General features: G+C 43.2%; 1 protein-coding gene across 3 annotated transcripts in view; it reads right to left on the bottom strand.

Moving 5' to 3' along the window:
* Window positions 1-25,727, bottom strand: part of LDLRAD3 (low density lipoprotein receptor class A domain containing 3) — a 223,381-nt gene that overhangs the window by 149,525 nt on the left and 48,129 nt on the right. For all 3 annotated transcript variants that reach the window (XM_042453883.1, XM_042453875.1, XM_042453865.1), the window contains exon 2: window positions 11,321-11,467. In XM_042453883.1, coding sequence (XP_042309817.1) covers window positions 11,321-11,467 — 147 coding nt within the window. The remainder of the gene's footprint in view (window positions 1-11,320; window positions 11,468-25,727) is intronic.

Here is a 25,727-nt window from a genome sequence, read left to right as displayed (position 1 = left end):
ACTGTGCCCCCCCCAGCTTCCTACTGTTTCCCACCCCAGCCTAAAGAAAGAAGTCCAAGTTAAGATTGTTTGCCACAAGTGAATTAAGGACTGCAGCTTTCATATATCATATAGATAAAATTATAATATATTTCAATATTTTTTTTAAAAAAGAATCACTTTGTGTATGGTACAATAATTTGACCACCAAATGTGAAAATAACAGGTTGAGATTAAAATCTTTGCTCAACAATGCACAATTTTTTTCAGATTAAGCTTTCCAAGTAAAACAAGAACTAAAAATGACTTTGCAGACTGCAGTGGATAACAAAAAGCAGTCAGCTGCATGTTGTCATGAAGAGTAGGTTAATAGTAAGGAAATGAAAAAGACAGGATCCAAAGCTGGACTTCCTGTGGCAGAATCCAACTGGGACTGGGATAATCTTTCTTCCTTGCAGCTTTTCCTAACTGGTGTGCCCCCCAAACCAGCTCTGGAAGGCTAGAAATCCTCCTAAGGCCAGTTCTTTATTAACCCAGAAGGCTGTAGAGGAAAAGAAGGAAGCTCTGCTGTATAACACTAATCCAGCCTTGGATTTAGCATAATGAACCAGTCAAAAAATGAAAGAAAGCATCATGGTGCTGAAAAACAGATAAAACAATAATTAATATAATAATAGAGAGGGTGTGGTCTCAGCTAAATCATTTTTGGGTAAATCACACAATCAAAACATTGTTTAAATGGTAAGCAAGACTGGTTCTCTAGACTGCTCTTTCTCCCAGTTCCATTTATCACCTTTTCCTTTAGAAAAAAAAGTCTCTTTCGTAAGGAAATGTCAAATATTTGGTGAAACTCTAAGTAATAATGGGGTTTGCATATGAACCAAGACAAAGCAACTTTAAACTGGCTTATAGTACAGTTATCTGGAGTAATTCACACCACATTTTTGAGCTTCTAGGTAGATCAATGTCTAAAGAGGGAATCCCCCCTTGCTTTTTCCTACATCCCAAAACTGTGTGCTTGAGATGGAAGATGAGATATATTGGGGGGGGGGGCATAAAATACATTTCCCCTGCATTTGCATAGTGTTCAAAGCTACCTCAAATGAAAAAGAGTGTCCTGGGCTGCTTCAGTTCAACAGAATTATTAGTCAAGTTGAGGAATTAATTCAGGCATTAAAAACAAAAAATTGTAGTTATGTTGCCTCTTTTGGTACGGTGACTATACACTGCTTTTCTAGAGATCAAGCAGCAGAATCCCAGCAGCCAATTACCTAAAGGGAACAAATTTTGCAGGGGATCAAACCAGCTAATACAGATCGTATCTGACTAGATTTCACATTGCCTTAAGGAAATGCATGTGAAAACAAAGTAGAACAAGAACAAGAAGAATTACCCTAATTACTGTGTTAAAGACCATACAGTTTTCTAGTTTTCCCCCCAGAACTGTTAAGCCTCATTCATCTCACAGCATCAGACTAATTTTTAAATTACTAACTTTAATACTTATTTTGGTGAAAGGTATATCATGTTGCATGTTGCAGACTGGACCACTGTGGTCTTTTCCTTAATTACCTCTCAATTAGACTGTTGTAATGCACTCTATATGCATCTCCCCTTGTTTGGAAGCTACAGCTGTGCAAAAGGAAGGAACCAGACTGTTGTCTGATGTGCACGTTACAGACCACATATTACTGGTCTTGTACTAATCATACTGGCTTCCAATTTTGTTCCAAGCTCAATTCAAGGAGTGGCTTTGACAAAGCATTAAAAGTTTGAGACAGGATATCGGGAGAAGTACCTTCTCCCACATGAGCCTAACCATAATTTGAGATTCTCAGTGGCAATCCAGTTGCAAGTCTCATCACTGCAAGAGGCAAATAAGGGGAAGTATGCATATATCAAGGCTTTCTCGGTAGTGGTTGTGAAACTCCTTTCCAGGGGAAGCCAGACTAGCTCTGCCCCTTTTTATGTCATGGCAGGAAACCATGACAGAGGTATATGTGTGGCTTTTAATGAAATAAAAAATAAAATAAAATGGAATAATGTCAAAACTGACTGAACTTTGATAAACAAAGCCCAGTTGTTTCTGTATCTCAGATCAGTTATAGACAATGTACCTCAAGGATTCACAGTGCCTCAAAGATTTAAACTACAATGTGTGCATTTGACTCTTGCTCATCGTGACTAATGAAATGCAATTCTAGGCTGCATCAATAGAAGTAGGGAAGTATTAGTGCTACTGTATTCTGCTTAGGTCAGGCCCCACCTGGAATACTGTGTCCAGTTCTGGGCACCATAATTCAAAAAGGATCTTGAGAAACTGGAGTGTGTCCAAAGTGACTAAAATGATGTAGGGTCTGGAAATCATGCCCTATGAGGAACGACTTAGCGAGCTGGGGATGTTTAGTCTGGAGAAGAGAAGGTTAAGAGGTGATATGATAGCCCTGTTTAAATATTTGAAGGGATGTCATATTGAGAAAGGAGCAAGCTTGTTTTCTGCTGCTCCAGAGACTAGGACCCGGAACAATGGATGCAAGCTACAGGAAAAGAGATTTCACCTCAACATTAGGAGCAACTTCCTAACAGTAAGGGCTGTTCGACAGTGGAATGCACTTCCTCGGAAAGTGGTGGAGCCTCCTTCCCTGGAGGTCTTTAAACTGAGGCTGGATGGCCATCTGTTGGGGATGCTTTGATTGTGAGTTGCTGCATGGCAGAGGGTTGGACTGGATGGCCCTTGTGGCCTCTTCCAACTCTAGGATTCTATGAAATTAAGCTGGGATGGCCCAACCTCTTGCTGAAGTTAATGCTACTCTTCAAGAAAGATGAAACCACTGTCTCTGAAAACTGGTTTCTTATAAAAATGTAACTGGACTCACCCCTTTAGAATATTTTAAATGATAAGCAAGTCTCAAATCTGATATTCATAAATAAGTTTACAGTAGTAGATACTGTTGGATCCTTGTTGCAGAAATCACTTGTGGACATAGCACACATAATCATTAAACTCTGTTTCTGTTGCGAACCAGTTGCAGACATTAAGATCCTCAGCTAGCAGCAATAGAGGAGTGAATATCTTGAATTCATACGATGCACAGGTAATGGCAGTAGGTGAGAACAGTGACCAGAATTATAGTAACCAGATTCTTTATTTCAAAAACTAGGTCCTGGATCTGGCACTGATTTTGGAAGAGCAAATGGCACCCACTGTACAAAAGAACAACACATTATGTCGTGGTATCCCAAAGGCAGACTGATCTTGTCCATTGGAGCCCCACCCCAAAGAGTCCTAATTTTTACTGGCATTTGGGGCTTTTTGTTTTGTATTGAGGCATATTCCAGTGGACTGATTTATTATTTATTATTTATTATTTTATTTTCTTATATCCCACCTTTCTCCCAAAATAGGGACTCGAGGCAATTATATAGCTGATTTAACTGTGGTGTTCTTCTCCCTTTTGGAAGGTAAGAAAGGACATCATTTTATAGTGAGGAAGACAGTCTATAAAGGGAATAAAAAGAGAATATTCACCCTCCAGAGTTATTTGCAACTCAAAACACATCAGTACAGGCTCTTCTGTTTTCTTTACCTCACCTGTCAACTACAGGGCAATACAGGAAATGAATCACCTGCTTTAGGTTGTTCTTCCTTCATGCTAGTTTTAAATTTATTCATGAGATCTGTTAGGTTAGCAGACCAAGGTAGGGAAAAATGAAAGAACAGGATGATATCTTCACTTGGTTGAAGTAAAAATGACTTAGCTAAAATATTTTAATAATCTAATCCAACTAGAAAAGAGCGTGTGGAAGGAAGCATCATTCTGCTGAAAGCACCAATTGACAATCCCAAGATTTAACTCAGTACAACTGAAGAAAGAAGTTTTATTAACTGAGGTTTTGCAGCTATTTAAATTTTATTGGCAGTTACTGAATTCATTACCACCAGAATCTTACTGGATTGAGCTTATTCACCATGACAAAAGAATATCCTGAACAGAGACTGTGGTCACTTACCAACTACTGCCATTCCATTCATAAACCCTGCCCAGCAACACTTCATTAATTGCCTCTTTAGTGGAGAAAGTAGAGGCAGAGAGATATCCAGAAGTGTAGAAGAGAATAATAGCATTATATGTAAATGGGTGGAAGAGTTTCTTTAGTGACTAATTTTTATTTATACACAGCATTGTATTCCACTAGCCTCAAGAAGATTTTAGTCTTGAACAGTGTGATGGAAAAAAATGTGGAATGGCACCTAATTTTGGACAGGGCTGATAATCTCTGGTCCCATAATGACAATTCCAGCACAGCTAATTCAAGTTACCATTTTGAGCAGAAAAGGAAATTCAAACCACTCTTGGATGCTAATGTTTATTCTTTGTTGTCAAGCTGTGAGGGCCACAGAGCTCTAGGCAATTAACATTACAACAGAGCAGTGGTTTCAGTGCCATGGAATTTAATTGCTAAATAGCCAGTGAAGGCCTTAAAGAAATTGTGTTTTCTTTCTTGGACCTATGGCTTCCCTTTTGCAAAAATGAAACCAAACAGTAAACACACAACATATGAGCCAATTAAATGTAGAAAATTCTCAATCCAAAATACACTTCATAAGGGAATATTTTTAAGCTATCAAATTCAGCCCTCACATGCTGGAAGGCTATCCTGTTCAGACAATCTGCTCCCAATAAAAATTGCAGACAGCTTAGCTTACACTTTAAGGGCTAACTGTAAAGTTTGTGATGTAGCAAACAAGTTTTAAACAGAGGCTGGATGGCCATCTGTCAGGGATGCTTTGATTTAGATTTCCTGCATGGCAGGGGGTTGGACTGGTTGGCCCTTGCGGTCTCTTCCAACTCTATGATTCTATGATTCTATTCTATGATTTTAACAAGCTCTAAGAATAACAGAAGAATACTGATGGCTCTACCAGAGCAATTTCACAAGGACATGATGTTACAATGGCATTTCACATATATTTTATAGTTGGCAGAACATGTCAACCAAATATTTAGAACAAGTTTTTTTTCTTTTAAAAAAACAACAGTTCCTTTGCTTTGAAGTGATGTTACACTTATTTTCCATTCTGAAAAAAGAGAAATTACTTCTGAGCAGAAGAAGCAAGAGACTTCTATCAAACATATGGAAGCTGTCAATCAAGACTTCACTCTTCATTACACAGATTCATGATGTCGTTGCCACAGAAGAATAAAGAGATGCCAGAAAATACATATAAAAAGGAAGATTATAATCTCTTATGCTTAGAGTCTCCAAAACAGAGACTCCTAGAACTGTAGAATCATGAACTTAGGAGGGGCCTCATGGGCCATCAAGTTCAACCTCCTCTTCAGTGTCAGATCTCCAACTAAAGCATCCTCAGCAGGTAGCTGTCCAAGCAAGGGAATTCAACGTCAACATTATAAGTTTGCTAATCAATTCCATCTGATAAACATGTCATTTATATTCCATATTACATAATTAGGGCAAGAGTAAAAGACAAGTAAAATGTGAAAATCCAACACAGATGCAAGTTACAGAATCCATTTACTTATCTGTAATAAGTAAGAGTTGAAGGCACACAATAACAACAAGTCAGCCAGTGTTTGAGGTTTGATGGGTCAAGTTCAAGAGCCATTCCCATGCACCCAGTTGCTGTGAACCTTTTTTGATTGTGGGTGCAGTTCTGAAATTGAGATCATAAATTTTCTCACTGACTCTTCAATCAACTCCATCAGCTTTCCTTTTCCCTTATCTGACTCCAGCAGAAGGAGAGAAGTGATTTTGCTGTAAGCTTCTATACAAAGTTTGGCTGGTGCCTTGAGGATTGCACTAGATGTTTGCCAGGATCCAGGGACACTGGGAAATGGAATTTTGTACATAAATCCCAAGTTCATTCATCAGGCATCCTAAAAATCTCTTGAGCTGAGGCTTTTAATGTCAGGAATATGCCTAAGTCAAATCTGAGCTAGAAATAAATTTCTGAGAATAGCAGTACTCATTTTGTAATGCCAAGCAAGAAAGTGTATTCAAATAAATTTCCTTGCTGTTTTGTGTGGGTGTGTGTGTGTGTGGGGGGGGTTAAGTTATCTGACCTTGTTTGAAAGAGTCTGTGGCGGGTTACAGACGGGCAAAAAGGGGTGTGTTCATGACGTCATGAAAGTATAGCCTTCAGACGGCCCTTACCTGAATGCCGCCATGAACACGCCCCCCGCACGCCCCAAGCGGGAAGAAGCGGCATTAAAAAGGTGCTGCTTTTCCCCGCTTCTTTTCTATATAGTGCGAAGCTGCGCATCTCCGTCTGTAAGCTGCTGCACCGGTACGCCAGAATTGCTACGCCGCTAATTTAAGTCGCCCATTTAAAAGCTCCGTGTCTGCTGCGTCGCATAATGAGTCGGGGTTCTGGAACATGCGCAGTTTGCAGTCAGGCTTTAATTGCAGCGTCAGCTGCCATGCAGGTGTGGAAGCTGCAGCACAGCTGCAGTGCATTTTAAGACTCGTAACCCTAACCCTAACCCTAACCCTAGAGCTGCATGTACGCATGCGCTGCTAGAATCATGGAAAGTTTGGAATTTAAAGTGCACCCCTACACACATTCCTGCGCCATTTTCACCTAACAATAAAAAAACGCTAAAACTTTAAATATTTACATATGTACAAGGGAGGTGATGGGGGATGGCAGGGGGACAGCGGTGGCAGCGGCGACAGCTGTGGCTGTGCATTGCAGATTCAGCAAGAGTGCGGGGACCAAAGGAGAGGAGGCATCCATGATGCTGGTGACATTGGCAATGTGCAAGCGGACAAGGATGCCAACACCAGCTGATCACCAGCTGGCAGGAGACCACCTTTGTTCTTGGGCAGGGCAGGGGGAAAAGTTTAAAGGGGCTTGGGTGCTTTAAATGTGCACATATGCTTTCTGCCGCCGGTGCTGAGCGCCGCAGCTGCGCAGCTGCGCATCCGCCAGCCGGCAAAAGGGAAAAAAAGCCCCGTTTTTGGCTGCCCGTGAGGAAGCTGCCTCTCTCTTTGCAGCGTCCTGCGAGGTGGCGGTATGGAAACTGCGGGTCAGAAACGGCCCCAGGTGAGGCATCTTCACTGCCCCCCATGTGGAAGCCCCATACACCTGAGCCACGCCCCCGGGGCGGGCGGTCTGGAGGCTCCGTATTCAGCAGAATACACCTCCAAGACGTCTTCCCCTGCCCGTCTATATCCCGCCTGTGATGCACTATTGTCCAACCTGATGTGGCTGGGTAGTTTGTTGCAGTTTTCAGTTTATTTTACTCCTTCAATATATCAATATACAGTTAGCCCTTCAGATCTGTGGACTTTGGATTGACAAATCCAATCATTTGCAGATCATCACACCCTATATTAGAAAATGGTGGCAACATGAATACAGGCACTCTAAAGCATGTGTATTCATGTCACTACTATTTAATAATATTGTGTGGAGACAACAGGCATATTAGGACCGTGGCACTAGCCAATGGGAGTGAAGCCAGGAAAAGGTGGGGGCTGCTCCCAGGAGTGAGTATATAAGAGGGAGGAGCAGATTTGAAACTGATTGATGTTCATTGTGCCCTGAGGGGTGAAGAACCATTGAGACTAGGTTAGGCTGCTGTTAAGGCAATTAGAAAGGGTTTTAGAAACCCAAGAAAGGGACAAAGAGTGTCCTTAATTAAACTGTTGTAGTGTCCTGCAGAAGACATAGTGTTTGGTGACTAGTGGAGTCATAGGTAACAAGAAGGGTTATAAGATACAAAAGTTTAATAAAGGTTCTGTGAGAACATAGTCTGTAAGGAAACATATATAAAGCTAAAGAAAAACAATTACAAAAACAAGCTAAGGCAGTTATTAAATTGTGTAATAAAATATTTATATACCATATCAATTGTGAACACCATCCACTAAAAGAGATACTGTATTCAGCCTGACTTATAAATAAATTTATTACTTTCTTTCAACAAGAATTTGTCTAAAGTGATTTGAGAAACACATTAAAATGCTACCAACATTGAGAAAAGTCTTTTAGGTTTGGGACACATTAGATAGTGGCTGTGTGGCTGTCAAAGAATAGTTGGTGCCAAGTTGGGGGGAAATTTGAAACCCAGAGTTATAGTGCAGGAGACATTTAAGGGAATCCTAGGTTCAAGTCATAGTGAAGAATTGGTGGGATAATGGCCATCATCTTCACTTAATTGATGGCAGTGGTGGGATCTAAAGACCCATTGAGCTGCCATCCAAGAAAAGTACTTAGGTGGGTGAGTCTCACCTTCACATACAGTGCACCCTTGTGTTACGTGGGGGATTCATTCCGGACCCCCTCTCCCGCATAAAACAAAAAATGTGTATGCTCGAGCTCCATTAGAAGTAATGAGGCTTGTGCTTGTGGTGGTGCATGGCGGAGGCGGCACACATGCACCATTGTTTCTTCCTGTGCACGGCCCGGAAGAAGCAGCACTGCTTTTAGGATATGCTGAAAGCAGCGTATAATGCACCCACATATAATGCGCCCATGTATGATGCAGGTGCACTATAACTGGTGGCAGCCGTGGCAAACATTAAAAAGGAATGAAAGGTTTTAAGAGATTTTGGCAGTGCCACGTTGTCACCTTCACATATGGGATGCAATTACACTTGTCCCTCCACATTTGCTGGGGTTAGGGGCACAGGACCCCTGTGAATGTGGAAAAAACATGAATGTGTTTTTACCTGAGAGAACACCTGTCTAGGAATTTCTAGGTCCTCCAGTGTGACTCTGTGGTCAACATCTGCCAGACATTGACCACACAATGGCTGTGGAGGAGCTGCAAATGCCTAAGCAAGTGTTCTCTCTAGGAACCTCTAGGTCCTTCAGTTGGAGGACCTATATATTCCTAGAGAGAACATATTAACAAAATCCATGAATAATTAAATCCGCAAAAGTGGAGGGATGAGCGTATTTATGTTCTTTCTCATCTGCAGGGCATCCCGGAACTGAACACCTGCAGATCCAAAGGGCCAAGTGTACATAACACAGCACATCTACATTGAATAAAAACCGACAAAGGGATATCTTCATGTGTAAGATTTCTGTACATTCATTGTATCACTCTGCAGGAAGAAATCATTATTCATTCATACTCTTGCAAGCCCCCCCCCCCCCCCCCCCAGGTATGGCATTCAAGGAGCATCTGCACATTTAGTAGTCTAGAAAAAAATTATGCCATCCCCACCCCAAAAAACTGGAAATTATCCAAGGTAAACTGGAAGACAGGCAGAGTGGAAAGGAGGGAATGACTAGCCCATTGAAAATAACCTAGAGCATGGTGTATCTTATCATTTCTCATCTAAATAAGGGAGGCACCGGTGTCAGGAGGTACAATGAAGCTGAATCTCAACTAGATGGAGATTCTATTGACTGGAAGATCCTAAACCCAGGAATTAAGGAGGCAGATTAATCTGGATGCATGTCCTAAGAACAGTAGATACATAACTTAATGGTGCTCCACAACTGTCACTAGAGGACCAAGTAGTCTTTGCAGAAAGGGCACCCATGCCTTCTTGTTGCTGTTGTTTGCCTTCAAGTCATTTCCATCTTATGGTAACCCTGAGGCAAACCTATCATGGGGTTTTCTGGGGCTGAGAATTTATGACTTGTCCAAGGTCATCCAGTAGGTTTCCAAGGCTGAGTGGGAACTCAAACCCTGATCTCCAGTTGTACTCCAGTGCTCAACCCACTACACCATGTTGGCTCGCCTATGTCTAGCTTTGGCTTAATTGCCAGCAGTGGGTGTTCCTGAACTGCATAACGTTGTCTTGCTGACCTATGCTCTGGTAACTTCCCTGGATAACTATTGCAGTACACTTTTATGTAGGGCAAACCTTGAAGATCATCTGGATGTTGAAGTGGGTGCAAAATGCTAGGACCTGGCTGTTGTCAAGAAAACTAAGAAAAGATGGTATCATCCTTGAGTTTGGCATGAGTGACGTGTCTTTTTATTAGATTTTTACTATGAACTGTAAAGTGAATTGTGTAATCCAAGTGTAATGCTAACGTTATGGTTTATTTTTATTTCTACACCTCAGAAATGTTTTAAGTGAATTGTAACTGAGTTAATGAGAACTAACATGGTTACATGATTTAAGCATTGGGCTACAACTCTGGAGACAAGGGTTCAAATATCTGGTCAGGTATAGAATTCCATTGGGTGACCTTGGACGTGTTACACTCTCTCAGCCTCTGAGGGTGGCAAAGGCAAACCCTCTCTGAACAAATCTTGCCAACAAAATCCCGTGACAGATTCACATTACAGTCTCCATAAGTAGAAATTGTCTAGAAGGCATACAACAACAAAAAGATTTAAATGCAAATAAACTATCCCATTGTGTTGGTAAAATACACACTCTCCTGTGTTCTGTGAAAGAAAGGAAAGAGGCAAACAGAATAAAGTGTCATACTACTAACAAAGAAGTGAACAGTCCATCTAATCAGATAAGATATTCAGAGACATGGCCATGTTAGTCTGGAATATCAGTATACAAAGGGATCTTGTACCACCTTTAGACTAACTGTGTGGAATATGGTAAGTTGCATTATAAGCTTTCATAGAGTTTGGTCTGAGGAAGTAGGTCAAGTCTATGGCGCAGTACATACCGCCAACAAGTGGCATACCAGTGCCGATTCTAGGATTAGGGACCGCGCAGCAATCACATGGTCCCTAACCCTAGTACATGTGGGCAGCATAACAATGGCGGCGCCCTGTGTACACGGGTGCCGCTATTGTTACGTAAGCGCCATGCAGCATACGCACATTGCCACACAGCGCTTACATAACAAACCTACAGCTCAAAAAGAACCCGTTTTTTCTGGGTTCTTTTACCTCTGTAGAGAAGCCATGTGGTTTGGCGGCTGCGGCTTTCCTATGGAGGAAATTAGGCCGCCGGCAGGCCGCCCTTTTCACCTGTGAATACTTATAACTTCTTTCACACAGTTAGGTCCAAAACACACTGCAGAAATAATTCAGTTTGAGACCACTTTAACAGCCGTGGCTCAGTGTTAGGGAATCCTGGGAATTGTACTTCATTGTGGCACCAAAGCTCGCTGACAGAGAAGGCTAAATGTCTCCCAAAACTACAGTTCCAATAATTCATTAGCATTAAGCCAGGGCACTTAAAGCAGTTTCAAACTGGATTATTTCTGCAGTGTGTACTGGACCTAAGTCTCAAAGATGCTACAAGATCCCTTTGAATATAGTTAAATCAATGTCAAAGATGATATAATAGTACACCAATCTGCAAGTTGGATTTTGATTTCACACGGCTGGGGCTTTCTAATAAAAATATGAAATAGTGAGCAAGTATAAATACTCACGGCATTCCTTCTCATCACTTTCATCAAAGCAGTCTGGTAGCCCATCACACTGCCACGCACCCGGGATACAACGTCCATTACTGCACATAAAGTTTCCAGGAATATTACATTCATTTGTAAAGTTATTCCAAGGCAGCAGTTGGCCCTCTGCAAGAACAAACACAATTACACAATTATACATCTGCCGAAACTCTTTTCGCTAATCAAGCAACATTACAAAATGCAAAATCAAGGTGTAAAGAGTTAGCCAAAAAACAAAACAAAACAAAAGTCAAAAGATTATTCTGGCCTAATTCAAAGCAATATTGAACAATCTCCCCCTTCCTACCATCACCATGTTCTACAGGATCCTTTACATACAGATAACACGGAATAGTCTCTTTTCCATGAGTAGAGGATGTTTTTGGATCAAAAACCTTTTCACAAACAGAAAGGCACCACTGGGTATAATCCACAAAGTCATCCACATTTGTCTTTAATTCTGTTCTCTGCCTTACCAGGGGACCAAAGAGTTCTGATTAAAGCCAGAGGCAGTTCTGAATACTTGATGGCTTTTATGTTTTTAAGGCGAAAGCTGTCACTGTTTGTTTGCCTTGAAAAGCCTTGCTACACCCAGAGTTCACAATAGACAAGGACTGAATGTATTGCATCTGAAGCCCATCTTATCCATTCCATCTTAATAATTAAAATGCCACCTGGGATTATTTATTACACCAACAATATCTTAATCTACTCTCCATTCCTCATGTGTTAATGCCAAAAAGGGACCACTTTTCCCAAAATGACTCAATTAGCTTATGCTGAAACTTCCAACGTACACAGAAAAACATCAGAAGTAATGGGCTAGCCAAAGCAGAAAGCGTTTCCTCCATAGGGAAAGATTTTGACAAGTTCTAGCAACTTGCCTGTACTGTACTCAACAAAGACATTGCATTAATTGTTCACTAGGTGCTACTGGAAGGACAGTCGATTAATCCATTGGATGTTTCACTCACACATTCTTCTGTGTAAAAATCCAAGCTTGGACTGAATCACCAGTTAAAAGAAAGTGGTAGCATGAGCTTTGTTGGCGGGATACACAACCGCCATTTAGTACGTATACAATATGTACTAGGGTTAGGAAGGGGGGTGCTTCCGCCACCCCCCCCCCTAACCCTAGTACGTAACCCTAGTACGTAACCCTAGTACCCCTAACCCTAGTACGCAAAGGCGGTCTGTACCCCGCCGTGAGACTTGAGCTTGCTTCCTCGTTTGCAGCGGTTGCTAGGCAACCCTCGGGGCCGCTGCCCCCTCCTCCTCCCACCGCACAGGGCCGCGCGGAGGAAGAGGAGGGCAGCGAGGCCTGGGCGGAGGAGGCTGCAGGGAGGGTGGCGCCTCTTGGCGCAGCCGCGCCAACCTCTCCGCCTCCTGTAGCCTGCTCACCTCCTTCCTGGTCCTGCGGGGGCCAGGAACGAGGCGAAGCCCAGCGATGGCCGGCGGCCTGCTCACCCCTCCTCCTGGTCCCTGCGGGGGCCAGGAACGAGGCAAAGCCCCGGCATGGCCGGCGCTCCTCATCGCCTCCTTCCTGGTCCCGGGGGGGCCAGGAACGAGGCGAAGCCCGGCGATGGCCGGCGCTCTCCCGCCTCCTTCCTGGTCCCTGAGGGGGCCAGGAACGAGGCGAAGCCCCGGCGATGGCCGGCGGCTGCTCGCCTCCTTCCTGGCCCTGCAGGGGCAGGAACGAGGCGAAGCCCTGGCGATGGCTGGCACTCTCCTCGCCTCCTTCCTGGTCCCTGCTGGGGCCAGGAAGGAAGCGAAGCCCTGGCGATGGCCAGCGGCCTGCTTGCCTCCTCCTGGTCGCTGAGGGGGCCAGGAATGAGGCGAAGCCCGGCGATGGCCGGCACTCTCCTCGCCTCCTTCCTGGTCCTGCAGGGGCCAGGAACAAGGCGAGGCCCCGATCCTGGCCTCCGATCACGGCGAGCCCTGGGGCCCAGGCGGGAGGGAAAGCCTCCTTAAGCGGAGGCTTTCCCTCGCCACTTGGCCTCCGCTCCCCGCAGCGATGTGGGGAATGTAGGACAAAATTTTCAAATGAGGACACATTGTGTGGCCACATTTGTAAATTTGTCCTACATTTTCCTGGTTTGGAGGTCCGGCAGTATGGAAACCCTACCTGCACCAAATGCAAGTTGGTAGCCCTCCTAAAGAGAAAATACAGCAGCTGGAGACCCAGGTATCTACACTTCAGTGTCTAAGGGAGCAAGAGGTTTCCCTGACAGAACGGATCGGACAGTATTGGACGGGAAACACACAGAGGAGGTTGCTGAGAAGGAGGATGTCATTTCACATACAACAGAAGTAGATGGTGGGAGGAAAGTCACACACAGAAGTAGGGAAACCAGGGATCATTCAGTGAGCTTGCAGCTACAAGAATCGATTTAAATCTCTCTCTGTTATCAGGGAGGGACTTCAGGGACACAGAAGGGGAGCCTGAGAGTATCACCAAAGGAAACAGCTGCTGCTAAGCCTTGGAGGAGGTGTGTGGGTGGTGGTGGGGACTCCTTGTTGAGGGGTACTGAACACTGGTTTGTGGGCCTGACAAGATGTCTCGGGAGGTGTATGTCTCCCTGGGGCAAAGATCCATCATGTGACAGAGAGGCTGAAAGACTGTCAAGCCAATTGACCATTACCCCTTCTTTTGGTTCATGTGGGAACCAATGACACTGCAAGACACAGCCTTCAGAATATCATAAGGGATTATGGGCTCTGGGGAGGGAAGCTGAAAGAGAGGATGCACAAGCTGTCATTCGTCCTACTCCCAGTTGAAAGGTAAGTCCAGGAGGGAGAGGAAAATAGTAATGTAAACAACTGGCTCTGCAGATGGTGTCACCAAAAAACAGTTTGATTCTAGATCATGGGCTGCGGTTCCATGAGGGGGGACTTCTGACAAGGATGGGTTGCATCTCATGCAGTTGGCAAAAACGTTTTTGCCAATAGTCTCAAAAATGTGATCGGGGGGCTTTAAACTGAGTATATTGGAGGGAGAGCACAGTATTCTGGAAGGCAAAAGCTGGAGAAAATAGCCAAACTCATAGAGGAGAAGGCAAACAGTGCAAGGACCCAACAATGGGATGCAATTTTTTTTGCACAGCGACAAGTAAAGGGAACACATGGTCTTAAATGTCTCTACCACTAATGCACAGAGCATGGGAAATAAGCAGGATGAACTTGAACTCCTAGCACAACAAAGCAAATATGTATAATAGGCATCACTGAAACCTGGTGGGATGAGTCTTGTGATGGAATGTGAAATAGAGGGGTAAACCTTTTTAAGAGAATAGGCCAAACAGGAAAGGAGGAGGAATAGCACAATATCAGAGATATTTACACCAGAGAAGAGATCCAGGACATCAGTCATGGAAGTCAGGTGGAGATAGGGTTGCCATTTCTGGTGGTGGGCGGGACTTCCCACCTCCTGGGGGCGTGCCCGGTCCCACCCCGCCTCCCCCCATTCCCGGGTGGCTGCTGACTCAGGGCTCCCAGGGTGCTGCCTCCTTTAATACAGTGCTGAGCAAGAGGGCTGAGCAGCAGCAGGCCTGGAGCTAACAGGGACGGGGTCTGCTGCTCTGCCGCCCCTATTGGCCAGCCCTCTGCTTCCTTATTTGGCATGCTCCAACGTCAAGAGCAGGAGGACTTTGCACTCAGGCAAGCCTTCCCCTTTCTCTTCTCTTTCCACTCCTTCTCCTTGTTATTCCGTTTTTTTTTTTCTTCTCCTCCTCTTCCTCCTCTCCTTTTTCTTCTTCGTTTCTTCCCCTCTCCCCTCTCATCTCTTTTTCTCTTTGTTCCTATTCTTCTTCTTTCTCCTCCTTTCTTCTTTTCCTCCTCCCCTTCCTCCTCTGCTGTGTTGGCATTGTTGTTGTTGTGTGCCCAACTCCTTTCTGACTTATGGCAACCCTGCCTCTAGCCTCCTTAGTTACCCCCTCTCTAAGCCCCCTCCTCTTCTTCCTCAGGGTCCAGGGCTTCTCAAGGGCTTTGCCTCCATTAGAAAAGAAAAAAAAGACTTTGCAAGGATCTGACCATAATCCCTAGTTGAGAATACCTGGGGGAAAGAGGGGTGATGGTTTTGGGGGGGGTGAGGGGGCAAGAAAAGGAGGAAGGGGAGAATTGCTAAGAAGGCTTGGGAGTGGGAAATGTAGTTTGCAGTGGCACAAGAGACTGCCTGTGGTCTTTAAATGCATGCTGATTGGGAGTGGGAAATGTAGTTTGGCAGTGGCAAAGGACTGCCTGTGGTCTTTAAATGCTATGCCTGCTTGGGAGTGGAAATGTGTGCGTGGCACAAGGGCGCCTTGATCTTGCAAATGCATCTGCTTGGGAGTGGGAAATGTTCGTAGAATTGGGGCGGGGGGGGGGGAGTGTTTGGCCAGAAAGAGAAGTACATTTCAGCCTTCGGTCTAGGAATAATGCCAAAATGTCTCCATTTTGAGCATGCCTAAGAAACATGCATTATATTAACATTTTAAAAAATTATCAATTTTTTGCATGTGTCCCCATTTTTTAAAAAATGTGTCCTACATTTTAAAAATGGTGGCCCTACATTTGTCCTACATTTGTCCGTGGTTTGGAGGTCCTGGCTTATGGCAACCCTAGTGGAGAGCATCGGGATAAAAATTAAAGGGGAGGGAAACAACAAGGATGTTATGGTGGGAGTCTAACTACAGACATCCAAGTCAGACAGAGGAATTGGATGATGCTTCTACAACAGATGGCCACACACTCAGATAGGAGAAATGTAGTATGGATGGGTGATTTCAACTATCCTGATATTTGCTGGAAGTCAAACTCAGCCAAATCTTCAAGGTCTAGCTAGCAAATTCCTCACTTGCCTTGAAGACAATTAATATCCAAAAGATGGAAGAGGCAAGAAGGGGGTCAGCTGTTTTAGATCTGATTCTAACCAACAGGGATGACTTTGGTTAATGGGGTGCAAGCGGTGGGATCATTAGGGGGAAGTGACCATGTTCTCCTGAGTTTGTAATACAATGGAAAGGAGAAGCCGGCATAGTCAGACACACATTCTAGATGTTTAGGAGAGCAATTTTAGTAAACTTAGAGAAATACTGGAGGGTGATGCCACAGTCGGAATAATAAAAAGAGAGAGAGTTCAAGACTGATGGGAGCATCTCAAAAGGGAGATACTGAAGGCAGAATTTGAAACAGTTCCAATGGGGAAGAAAAATGGGAGGTGTCTCAAGAAACCAGGATGGATGACTAAGGAACTTTCAACTGAGCTAAGTTTTTAAACGGAACATGTATAAGAAATGAAAAATGGGGAAATCACCAAAGAGGAATTCAACAAATAGCTAGCACGTGTATGGGTAAAGTCAGAAAAGTAAAGCGCAGATGACTCTGGCTTGCTAGAGAGGTTAAGAACAATAAAAAGGGTTTTGGGGGTATGTCCGCAGCAAAAGGAGAAGAAGGAGTGGCAGGGGCACTGCATGGAGAAGATGGCAAATGGTGCAGGTCTGGGGGGCGCTTCTGACTCGTTCGTCCACCTGACTGCTCAGGTGAATGCGACGGTCAAGAGCACTTGTTACCAGCTTCGGCTGATTCGCCACGCTGCGCCCATACCTGGACCGGAGGGACCTAGAAACTGTTGTACATGTCTGGTAACTTAACTTCGAGATTGGACTTCTGCAACGTACTTCTCATGGGGCAACTTATACCAAACTCGGAAGCTCCAAATGGACAGAATATGGCAGCCCGGCTGGTCACTGGCGTATCCGGACCAGCCACATAACCCTGTGCTTAAAGACTTCACTGGCTGCCTATTCGCTTCCGAGCTCAATATAAGGCTGGTTATTACCCTATAAAGCTAAATGGCTTGGTCCAGGATTCCTAAAGGACGCCGTCCCGAACAATCCGCCTCGCAACCCTCAGAACATCTGGGCAGCAACTACTGAAGGTGCCTGGGGCTAGGCTAGCTTCTACTTCTAGAAGGGCCTTTACACACGCTGCCCCAGCCCTTTGGAATACGCTGCCCACGGAACTCCGCTCAATCCACCACCCGGCCCAATTTAGGAAGGATCTTAAAACCTTCCTATTTAAACAGGCATTCCCCGACTAAATATCCTGTGGGCCTCCCTCCTCTTCCGTGGCCAGGAGGATGGGCTATCGGGGCCTTTGCTATTGTTTTTAGATTGTGTTGTTTTATATGATGTTTATGTTTTTAATTGTATTTGTATGCACTTGTGCATTGTTGTAGCCGCCCTGATCTTTTTGGAAGGGCGGGATATAAATAAGATTTTATTATTATTATTATTATTAACAGGGGACAGAGAAAAGGCAGAATTACTCAACACCTTCTTTGCTTCAGTCTCTCAGAAAAGGCAAAGGGTGCTCAACCTGAAGATAATGGAAGCAGAGGACAGAATAGGAAAATTCAGTACAGAATAAGTAAAGATATAGTACAGAATATCTGGTTAATCTAAATGACTAGGGATGGCCACTGTCGAGGATTTTGATTGTGACTTCCTGCATGGCAGGGGGTTGGCACTGGATGGCATGTGGTCTCCTCCAACTCTATGATTCTATGACTTCTGCTTCTGCCCGGAAGGGCTGGGCTTCCACTCAGAAGGGCCACACACCCCCGCCCCTCCTTGTCGCAGCTCAGTTTTCCATGGGAGAAACGGGGCGTAGCAAAGAAGCAAGCCAGCTGCAATGCGCCCTCCTCCCGCCCCTCCTCCTGTAGCAGTCATGTGCCCTCCAAATGGCTTTGTGTGCCATAGACAACATGCGTGCCCTAGGTTCAGCAACACAGCTTTAAGCAATATCCTCCTCCTGCCTTTGTTCTGCAACGATCATAATTAAATTGAATTTGCCACCTGATCTCCATACCCACATGATTGTGTATTTCACTGGCATCTCACATGCACACAACCAACTCACATAGGTCTGTGAAGTCGAAGGTTTTCCGGGCCGGCATCACTAGGTTTTTTTGTCGTTTTTTTCAGGCTATGTAGCCATGTTCTAGATTCTAGAAGATGGCCACCATAGCCCAAAAAACCACATAGATCTGTTCTGGATCTCCACACCACCGCATGCACTGAGGAAGTAAGCTCAAGTCTACAAAAACTCTGCTAACAGCTTTCTTTCTTCAGTTAGTCTCAAAGGCACTCAAGATCCTTTTGCATACTGACTTTCCAGGCTAACATGGCTACATTCAGTTTCAGATACACCTTCTACACTAACCTGAAGGTAATTTTATACTGTATTTTAATAATTTTGTTCATGAAACCAAAGTTTTTGTGTATAGTGAACCATCAGAAACAAATGTGTCACTAGCTCAGCCATTCATGAAAACAATTTTGTTTTTTAGAGTGGTTTTGATTTTGGCATTCCAGACAGGGTAGCAACCTTAACTGCAGACTTCAAATAAATGCTTCTGTATCTTTTCTACAGATTTAAGACTGCTACACAAATACTATTTTTCTCATAGGAACCCAGTATTATTTCTCAAGTGCTTATTTGTCACACGTGCTCACAATATTCTCGTAAGTAATGTTCAAATTACAACAGTCACATTTAGCTCTGCAACCTCTTTCCAATACTTTCTATTATTGAAACCTATGAGATGTGTTTCAGAGAACTTACTATTTCTCTGGAAATTTTCTCATCAGAATTAGAATTGCTAGAAACATGTCTTTAAAAAAGTTGAGAATCCTTAAATTTTGAGTTCTTCTTGGCTATGGCAAAAACATATTCATCCTCTATCAAAAAGAAGTCAATACAAAACTCATCATCAAGACATCTTAGCTTCACTAGAGATAAAGAAGCCATCAAGAAGGCTTTCTACCATGCTCACACCAGATCCACCAATGATCCTGGGCAAAAGAAGACCATCTCATAATTCAGGAGGCTCATAAAGGAACTATAACCAGAAATTTGCCAAAAAAACACACAAAAAAACCCTATGATAGGTTTGGCTTAGGGTTGCGATAAGTTGGAAAGGACTTGAAGGCACACCATCACCTCCACAAACAACATAACCAATGCTATTTTTCTTTCATTGCATCATCCTTAACTTTAAATTGCAGACCACAAAATTAATTTTCCAAGCTTGAACTAAAGACAAATTAACCACCAAAAAACTACATACAACCCTCATGCTTCTACTAAATTTGTTTATCCTTTATAACCTGCCAAATCCACCAGAAGTGTTGAATAAGACGAGATATTATAATTGACTTCTTTATCCTCTGCAAATAATTCACTACAGTGTAAGCCTCTGTTGTAAACAAAAGGATAGCTACTGAAGTTTATCTGATGACTTCCATAAGCCTTTGACTAGTGCAAATCCTCCTGTCTAAAATCATCTAAATTGTGGGTTGACTACACTGGAATATCCGAGACACTGCAATGTTTACTTGTAAAAACCAGTAACAGAAACCAACATATACTTTTTCAGAGAACACAGATGCTTCATGTTTTGCCTTAATACAGTGGTTCTCAACCTTTGGTCCTACAGATGTTTTGGATTGACTCCCAGAAACCCAAGCCAACACAGTTTAATGGGTAAGGATTTTGGCAGCCAAGTCCAAAATATCTGAAGGACCAAGGTTTAGAACCACTACCTTAACATAACCACTGAATGTTTGAAAATCACAATCTAGAACTGGACAGCCCTGTATTCATTTTTATAAATCTTCTGACTCTCTATAAAACCTCTGCCTCAACATCAAATTGTTTCTTAAGTAATGGTTTTAAAACTTCTCCATGGCAACCATACTTCCACAGCAAAACTGTCCTAGATCAGTTCACAATGAATTAATGGTACCAAATAGAATAAATACATTTGTAAGTACACTGAGCCAAGTGTTTATATTATGTAGGTCATTCTTGGAAAGGACATACATACTAAACTGTGGCTGCAATTGTCTGCAGCTTTTTACACCGTAAGATCCAATGGTTGGGAGAGCTTGAAAAAGACATTTAAGTTCTGGTCCAGCAAAGACACTTGTTCCTAAGAAGTGGGCAGCGATTCTTCGCAGACATTATCCAAATATCATGGACAGGCCACCTTCATATTTTATTTATGCATATATTATAGTTAAGTCAGTCCCTCTTTGTTATTCAGCTTTTTTGGTAAAGCAGAAATCAGTGACAAAAATCTGATCTGCACTGCAGAAATAATGCAGTTTGACACAGCTTTAATGGCCATGGCTCAATGCTACAGAATTCTGGAATTTGTAGTTTTGTAAAGATATTTAGCGATATTTAGCCTTCTATGTCAGAGAGATCTGGTGCCACAACAAATTATAAATCCCAGTATTCCATAGCATTCAGCCATGGCAGTTAAATTGGTGTCAAACTGCATTATTTCTGAAGTACAGTTTAGACATATATCAAGAGAAGGAAATATCCCCCAGGAAAAAGTGCTTTACAGGCACACCCTACTTATCCATTGTAGTTTTCTACCTATTGCTTTCAAGCCACAATTTAGTGTCTTGCTGATCAGACTGAGTTAGGATTCCAAGCTTGAGTGCTGTTCTTTAAAAGCCATCATAGTGTGACGGATAAAGTGTCAGACTCTGCAGTCACCTCAAACGCAATGCATTTCAGTGGAGTCCCCAAATGCATTCAGCTGTGAAACATGAAGTGCTGAGTAATCAAGTGGCATGACATTATACATTTATAGTGGCCCACCATTTCTTTGAAATAAATGGGGCATAACCTATAAACATTTTATTTCAAAAGGATTTTTCTACTACTATTTTTTTAAATTAATTTTTAAATAAAATACCATTTTTACCAACTGGGATCATAACAGAACATCTGGGAGTTAGTTTGAAAGGCAATATATGAAAGGATAAAATAATTAAGCATGCAAAGATGAACTTGTTGGCCAGTAATTATATTTGGGCAAAGCCAACTCCCAGCACCCAGCTCAGTCAAAAAACAATGTATACAGCAGAGCAGTGCACTGACCACTTTTTACAATTAAAAGAAAACTATCACAGACCTTTCAGTCATCGAATGTTCCTGGAGGCTTTTATATTCAGTTATAATATATATGCAATATAAGACAGCACACACACACCTCTGACAGAAATCTGACATATTATTTGAACTTTTTATTTTTTCTTACATCCCTTTAGTTTAGAATTCAAAGATATAGCCATGTTACTCTGGAATATCAGTATGCAACGGGATCTTGTAGCATCTTTGAGACTGACTGGAAGAAAGAAGTTGTGACATAAACTCTTGTAGACTTACTAGATTACCACACTACACTCATTTATAGTGCTGCTATTCCACTTTTACTGCTCTGTTGCATTCTGAGGCTTATAGTTCAATGAGGCCTAAGAGCTCTTTGGCTGAGAATTCTAAATGCCACTCCTTAAACTGCAAATCTCAGAATGCAACAGGAGGCAGCCATAGCAGTTAAAGTGGAATAGAGCGCTATAAGAGTGTAATGCGATAATCTAGTCTACTTTGTCACACGCATCTGAGGAAGTAGATTAAGTCCACAAAAGCTTATGTGACACCTTCTTTCTCTTCATTTCCTCTGTCTCAAAGGACCTACAATAGCCCTACTGATATCCCTTTAGTTTATGACACACAAACCGAGCTGATTGTTCTGCCCGAATGGCTTGATATTTCCATAGACAGATACAGTACTGGAGGTAAGAGTCCTTGTTAGATTTCACATTGTTTAAACAGAAATTAATTGCACTTTTGGAATGTGCCATATGCTCTTTAGCACATTTGTTATATGACTCTCATATTTTACCTCAGAGCTGGCTGCAGTTCAAATTCTGGTTGGAAGGTTTATGCACATATTCTCAACATTTTCTGCCAGGAGAGGAAGCCCCAGGAAGACCTGGAGAGTCAACAAGAGGCAAACACCCACCATCCAGCTACTGTTCCTATTGCTGTTACCACCTGCTTGTGCTTTAATTGTGGAGAGATGATCTACCCCTTTTCAGATTCAAACCCAACACTGCTTGTGATTCAGCAGATTTTGCTAACCAGTTCCACTTACCCCAGGTGTAGAGTTGAGGGATCTTGCAGATAAAAGCAAGTGTCCAGCAGGGACAAGTCTACCAGGGAATGACACCAAAGGGGGGGAGGGTGTCACTCTCTGAGGGAAGCTACTTGGGGAAAACACAAAGGCAAGAACCTGTCATGCTGCTTGAAAGAAGGGGCGAAACTGCATTCCCATTTTATAATTATAACATTGTCATCTCTAAGTATACAGCCAGTCTACCCTTCTGAAAAGCAGAAGGGGAACACTGGATGTGATGGGGCAGCCATTACTGTGGTACAGGACAGAGGGAGACACAGAATGGGAAAACAGTTGCACATTAATGACAGGGACAGGATATTATTGTCCTTAAACTTTCCCCCAACACAAGTAACCTGGATAGTCTTGGCAGCAGAACCATTTGTTTGGAAATGCTGAAAGCTTTCAGTAGCAGGTGGGGCCTATTCCAGGTTGATGAATGGGAAGAGAGCTGCCATTCTAGATGAGCCTAACCACCTGGCATGTATCACAAAAGAACTGGCTAGATGACACTGGTGGATTAACTTCTCTTAGCTCTGTCAACCAGAGTTCACTGGTTCAGCATCACGTGAGACCTGGGGGGCAGAGAGATGGAACTGCAGTAGTCGAAAGTCTATCCCCCCCACAGTTGTCCTATCTCACAGCCTACTGGTTCAAATGTGTTTATCTAAGCTCGGTGGTCAGGCAGATTAGGGATTCTGTTGGCATACCTCTGCTGAACAGTCTCCCTTCTGAGCTAGCCATGGTAGTCTCAGGTTTGGTGTTGGAATCCCCCCCAGCTGCAGATTTTCAGCATCCATGCTGAGACTGCCATGTTGGGAACAATTCAGGACTTTAGGTCTGCTATGATAGTCATGTGTCTATCCCAAGTTGTATCTGAGGCTACCGCATGCGGCTGGGCATCCTCTGAACCTTGTTTTCTGTAATGGGTGATGTAAATGTAATCTGGGAGCGGAATAACTGTTCTGCAGCCATGGAAAGATCACAACCTGATGTTGTTTAGACTTCCTGGGACTCATAAACTCTGCAGGGGTGAGAAGTCTATTAAAATGGTCCTCTGCAGGAGGTTTATGGATCCAGATGTATTCCTGGTGGCTCTTTGACAGGCAATATTGTCCAAATCCTGTCTGATCTTTGGAATGGAGAAATGGCAAGGGCAGTAAACACAATTGGTTTTCCATGGAGCAATGAAACAAGTGAGAAGACAACTAGAACGACACTGACAGAAAACTCTGAGAAAACTCAGAGTAGGCCTGATCAAACATAGTTTATCTGAGGCAATACAGACAGCAAAGGCAAAATTTCTTCTCTATTGTATCTGCAAGGAGCCAGCCAGCAGAGCTGTTTCAACTGGTCAGCGGTCATTTACACACTGGCCCAAAGAGGAAAATCCAGATCACTCAACAGCCTACTGAAAACAACTTGCCTAGCACTTTGCAAATAAAACTGCTCAACTCCCTCTGATTTGAATGCTATGACTGATACAGATTCAGTGGATATGACTTTGGCCCCTGCTTGGGATACTTTTCAATTTGTACAACCTGAGGAGATGGACAGGATTCTTGGAGAGAGATGAGAGCAACTTCATGTGTGTTAGACCCTTGCCCTTCCTGGTTTATTAAAAAAGCTAGAGGGGGACTGACTGAATTGGAAGAGAGAGTGGTTAATGCCTTGCTAAAAGAAGGCAGAGTTCCAGCTTGCCCAGAGGAAACCGTTATGAAACATTTAGCAAAAAAGCCCTCCCTATATGGCTCAGGTTCAGGTTATATCAACACATCAGCCCATGATCTGCTGAGGAAGCTCTTTTCTCTGTCCCATCACTCGCACAGGTACATCTGGTGGAAATACAGGAGAGGGCCTTCTCAGTGGCTGCCCCCCCAGGCTCTGGAACTCCCTTCCAGAAAAGTTAGAGTGGCACCCTCTCTGTTTTCTCTTCACAAACAAGTAAAGACCTTTCTAGTCCCATAGCCATTTGATGAGAATGTCTCACCTAAACAATGTGCTGCATCCTACTAATTGTTGTACTGGTGTGTGTGTGTGGGGGGGGGGTTAATACTATATGTTTTAATCTGGTTTTAAATCATTTTGACTGTTTAATCTTGTTTTAACTTTCATATCCTGTAACTTTTTAATGATGTGTTTTTTAATTTGCTGTAAACCGCTGAGAGTCTACATAGTATAATGATTTGAAAATTGGACTACGGCTCTGGAGACCTGGGTTTCAATCATGGAAACCTACTGGGTGACCTTGGGCAAGTCATAGTCTTTCAGCCTCAGAGGGAGGCAAAGGCAACCCCCTTCTAAACAAATCTTGCTAAGAAAACCCAATAGTAAGTTTACTTTAGGGCTGCCATAAATTGGAAATGACTTGAAGGCATACAACAAGAAAGCAGCTTTCAGTCCCAAACTGGGGAAAGGGTAGGACAGAAATAAATATTATAACAGCAGCAGCACCAGCAGCAGCAACACCATTAAGATGCTTTCTAACTGCTGGGATGTGCTACACAGATTACCCACACACTTTATAAGATCTTCAAGATAGATATAGAAATCATTAAAACCAAACTGGACTCTGCCTTATTTAATCCACTAAGCATGGCATGATTAGGCTTCACAGCTGGAGGTTCTTGATGAAATCCCCAGCCTCAGGTTTTAGCTGTTTTCACAGCCGTTGTTGCTTCTGCTTGGAAAGAGACAAAAATAAATATTGCAGATAAACTTCACAAGGCCTTTAAATGGCTGAGAGAAAGCAGAGAACGTGTACCATTGCAAAACAACATTTATGTGGAGACTGTAGATGGCATCAAACCAATATACTGTCCAACCCAATCCAAAATGGCTGCAGTAGCAGCAGAAGCCAGTGGTTCCATGCTTGGGTAAGAAATGTCTGTGTACTGCCAAAAAAGAACATTACAACCATGACTGGCAAACAGGAGCTCAGCAAAAGGGTCAAGGACAAGAGGTGTTTAGCATGTGATTGGCTGAAAAGACAAAACAAGGTGAGCCTGTAGGGTTGTGATAAAGGCTGGCAGTTTGTCAAGAGTTATTTGGAAGTTTGCTTTTAGTTTTTTCTGTGTTTTGAGCTATGTACTCTACCTGCAGACATGCTGTGACATGGGGAGGACCTGGGGATGTTTTTACTAGGAGGGTCATTTATTTATTTATTGCCCCAGAATGCCTCCAAATGCACTCTAGAGCATTCAAAGGGCACTTCCACCATGTTTGGGTGGAGCCTGGACTCCCTGGGGATCAGAAACAATTTTTTCAAAACAAAGATTTTTTAAAAATTGCACCAAAATGCTCCAAAATGTTTACCAAACGGCATGGAGTCCATTTCCACAACAGTTTTCTGGCAATTTAGAATGGACGAAA

This window comes from Sceloporus undulatus, chromosome 1, assembly GCF_019175285.1.
Source record: "Sceloporus undulatus isolate JIND9_A2432 ecotype Alabama chromosome 1, SceUnd_v1.1, whole genome shotgun sequence".
Classification (NCBI taxonomy): Eukaryota; Metazoa; Chordata; class Lepidosauria; order Squamata; family Phrynosomatidae; genus Sceloporus; species Sceloporus undulatus.
The sequence above is the reverse complement of the archived record's forward strand: the minus strand, read 5'-3'. Positions and strand labels throughout refer to the sequence as shown.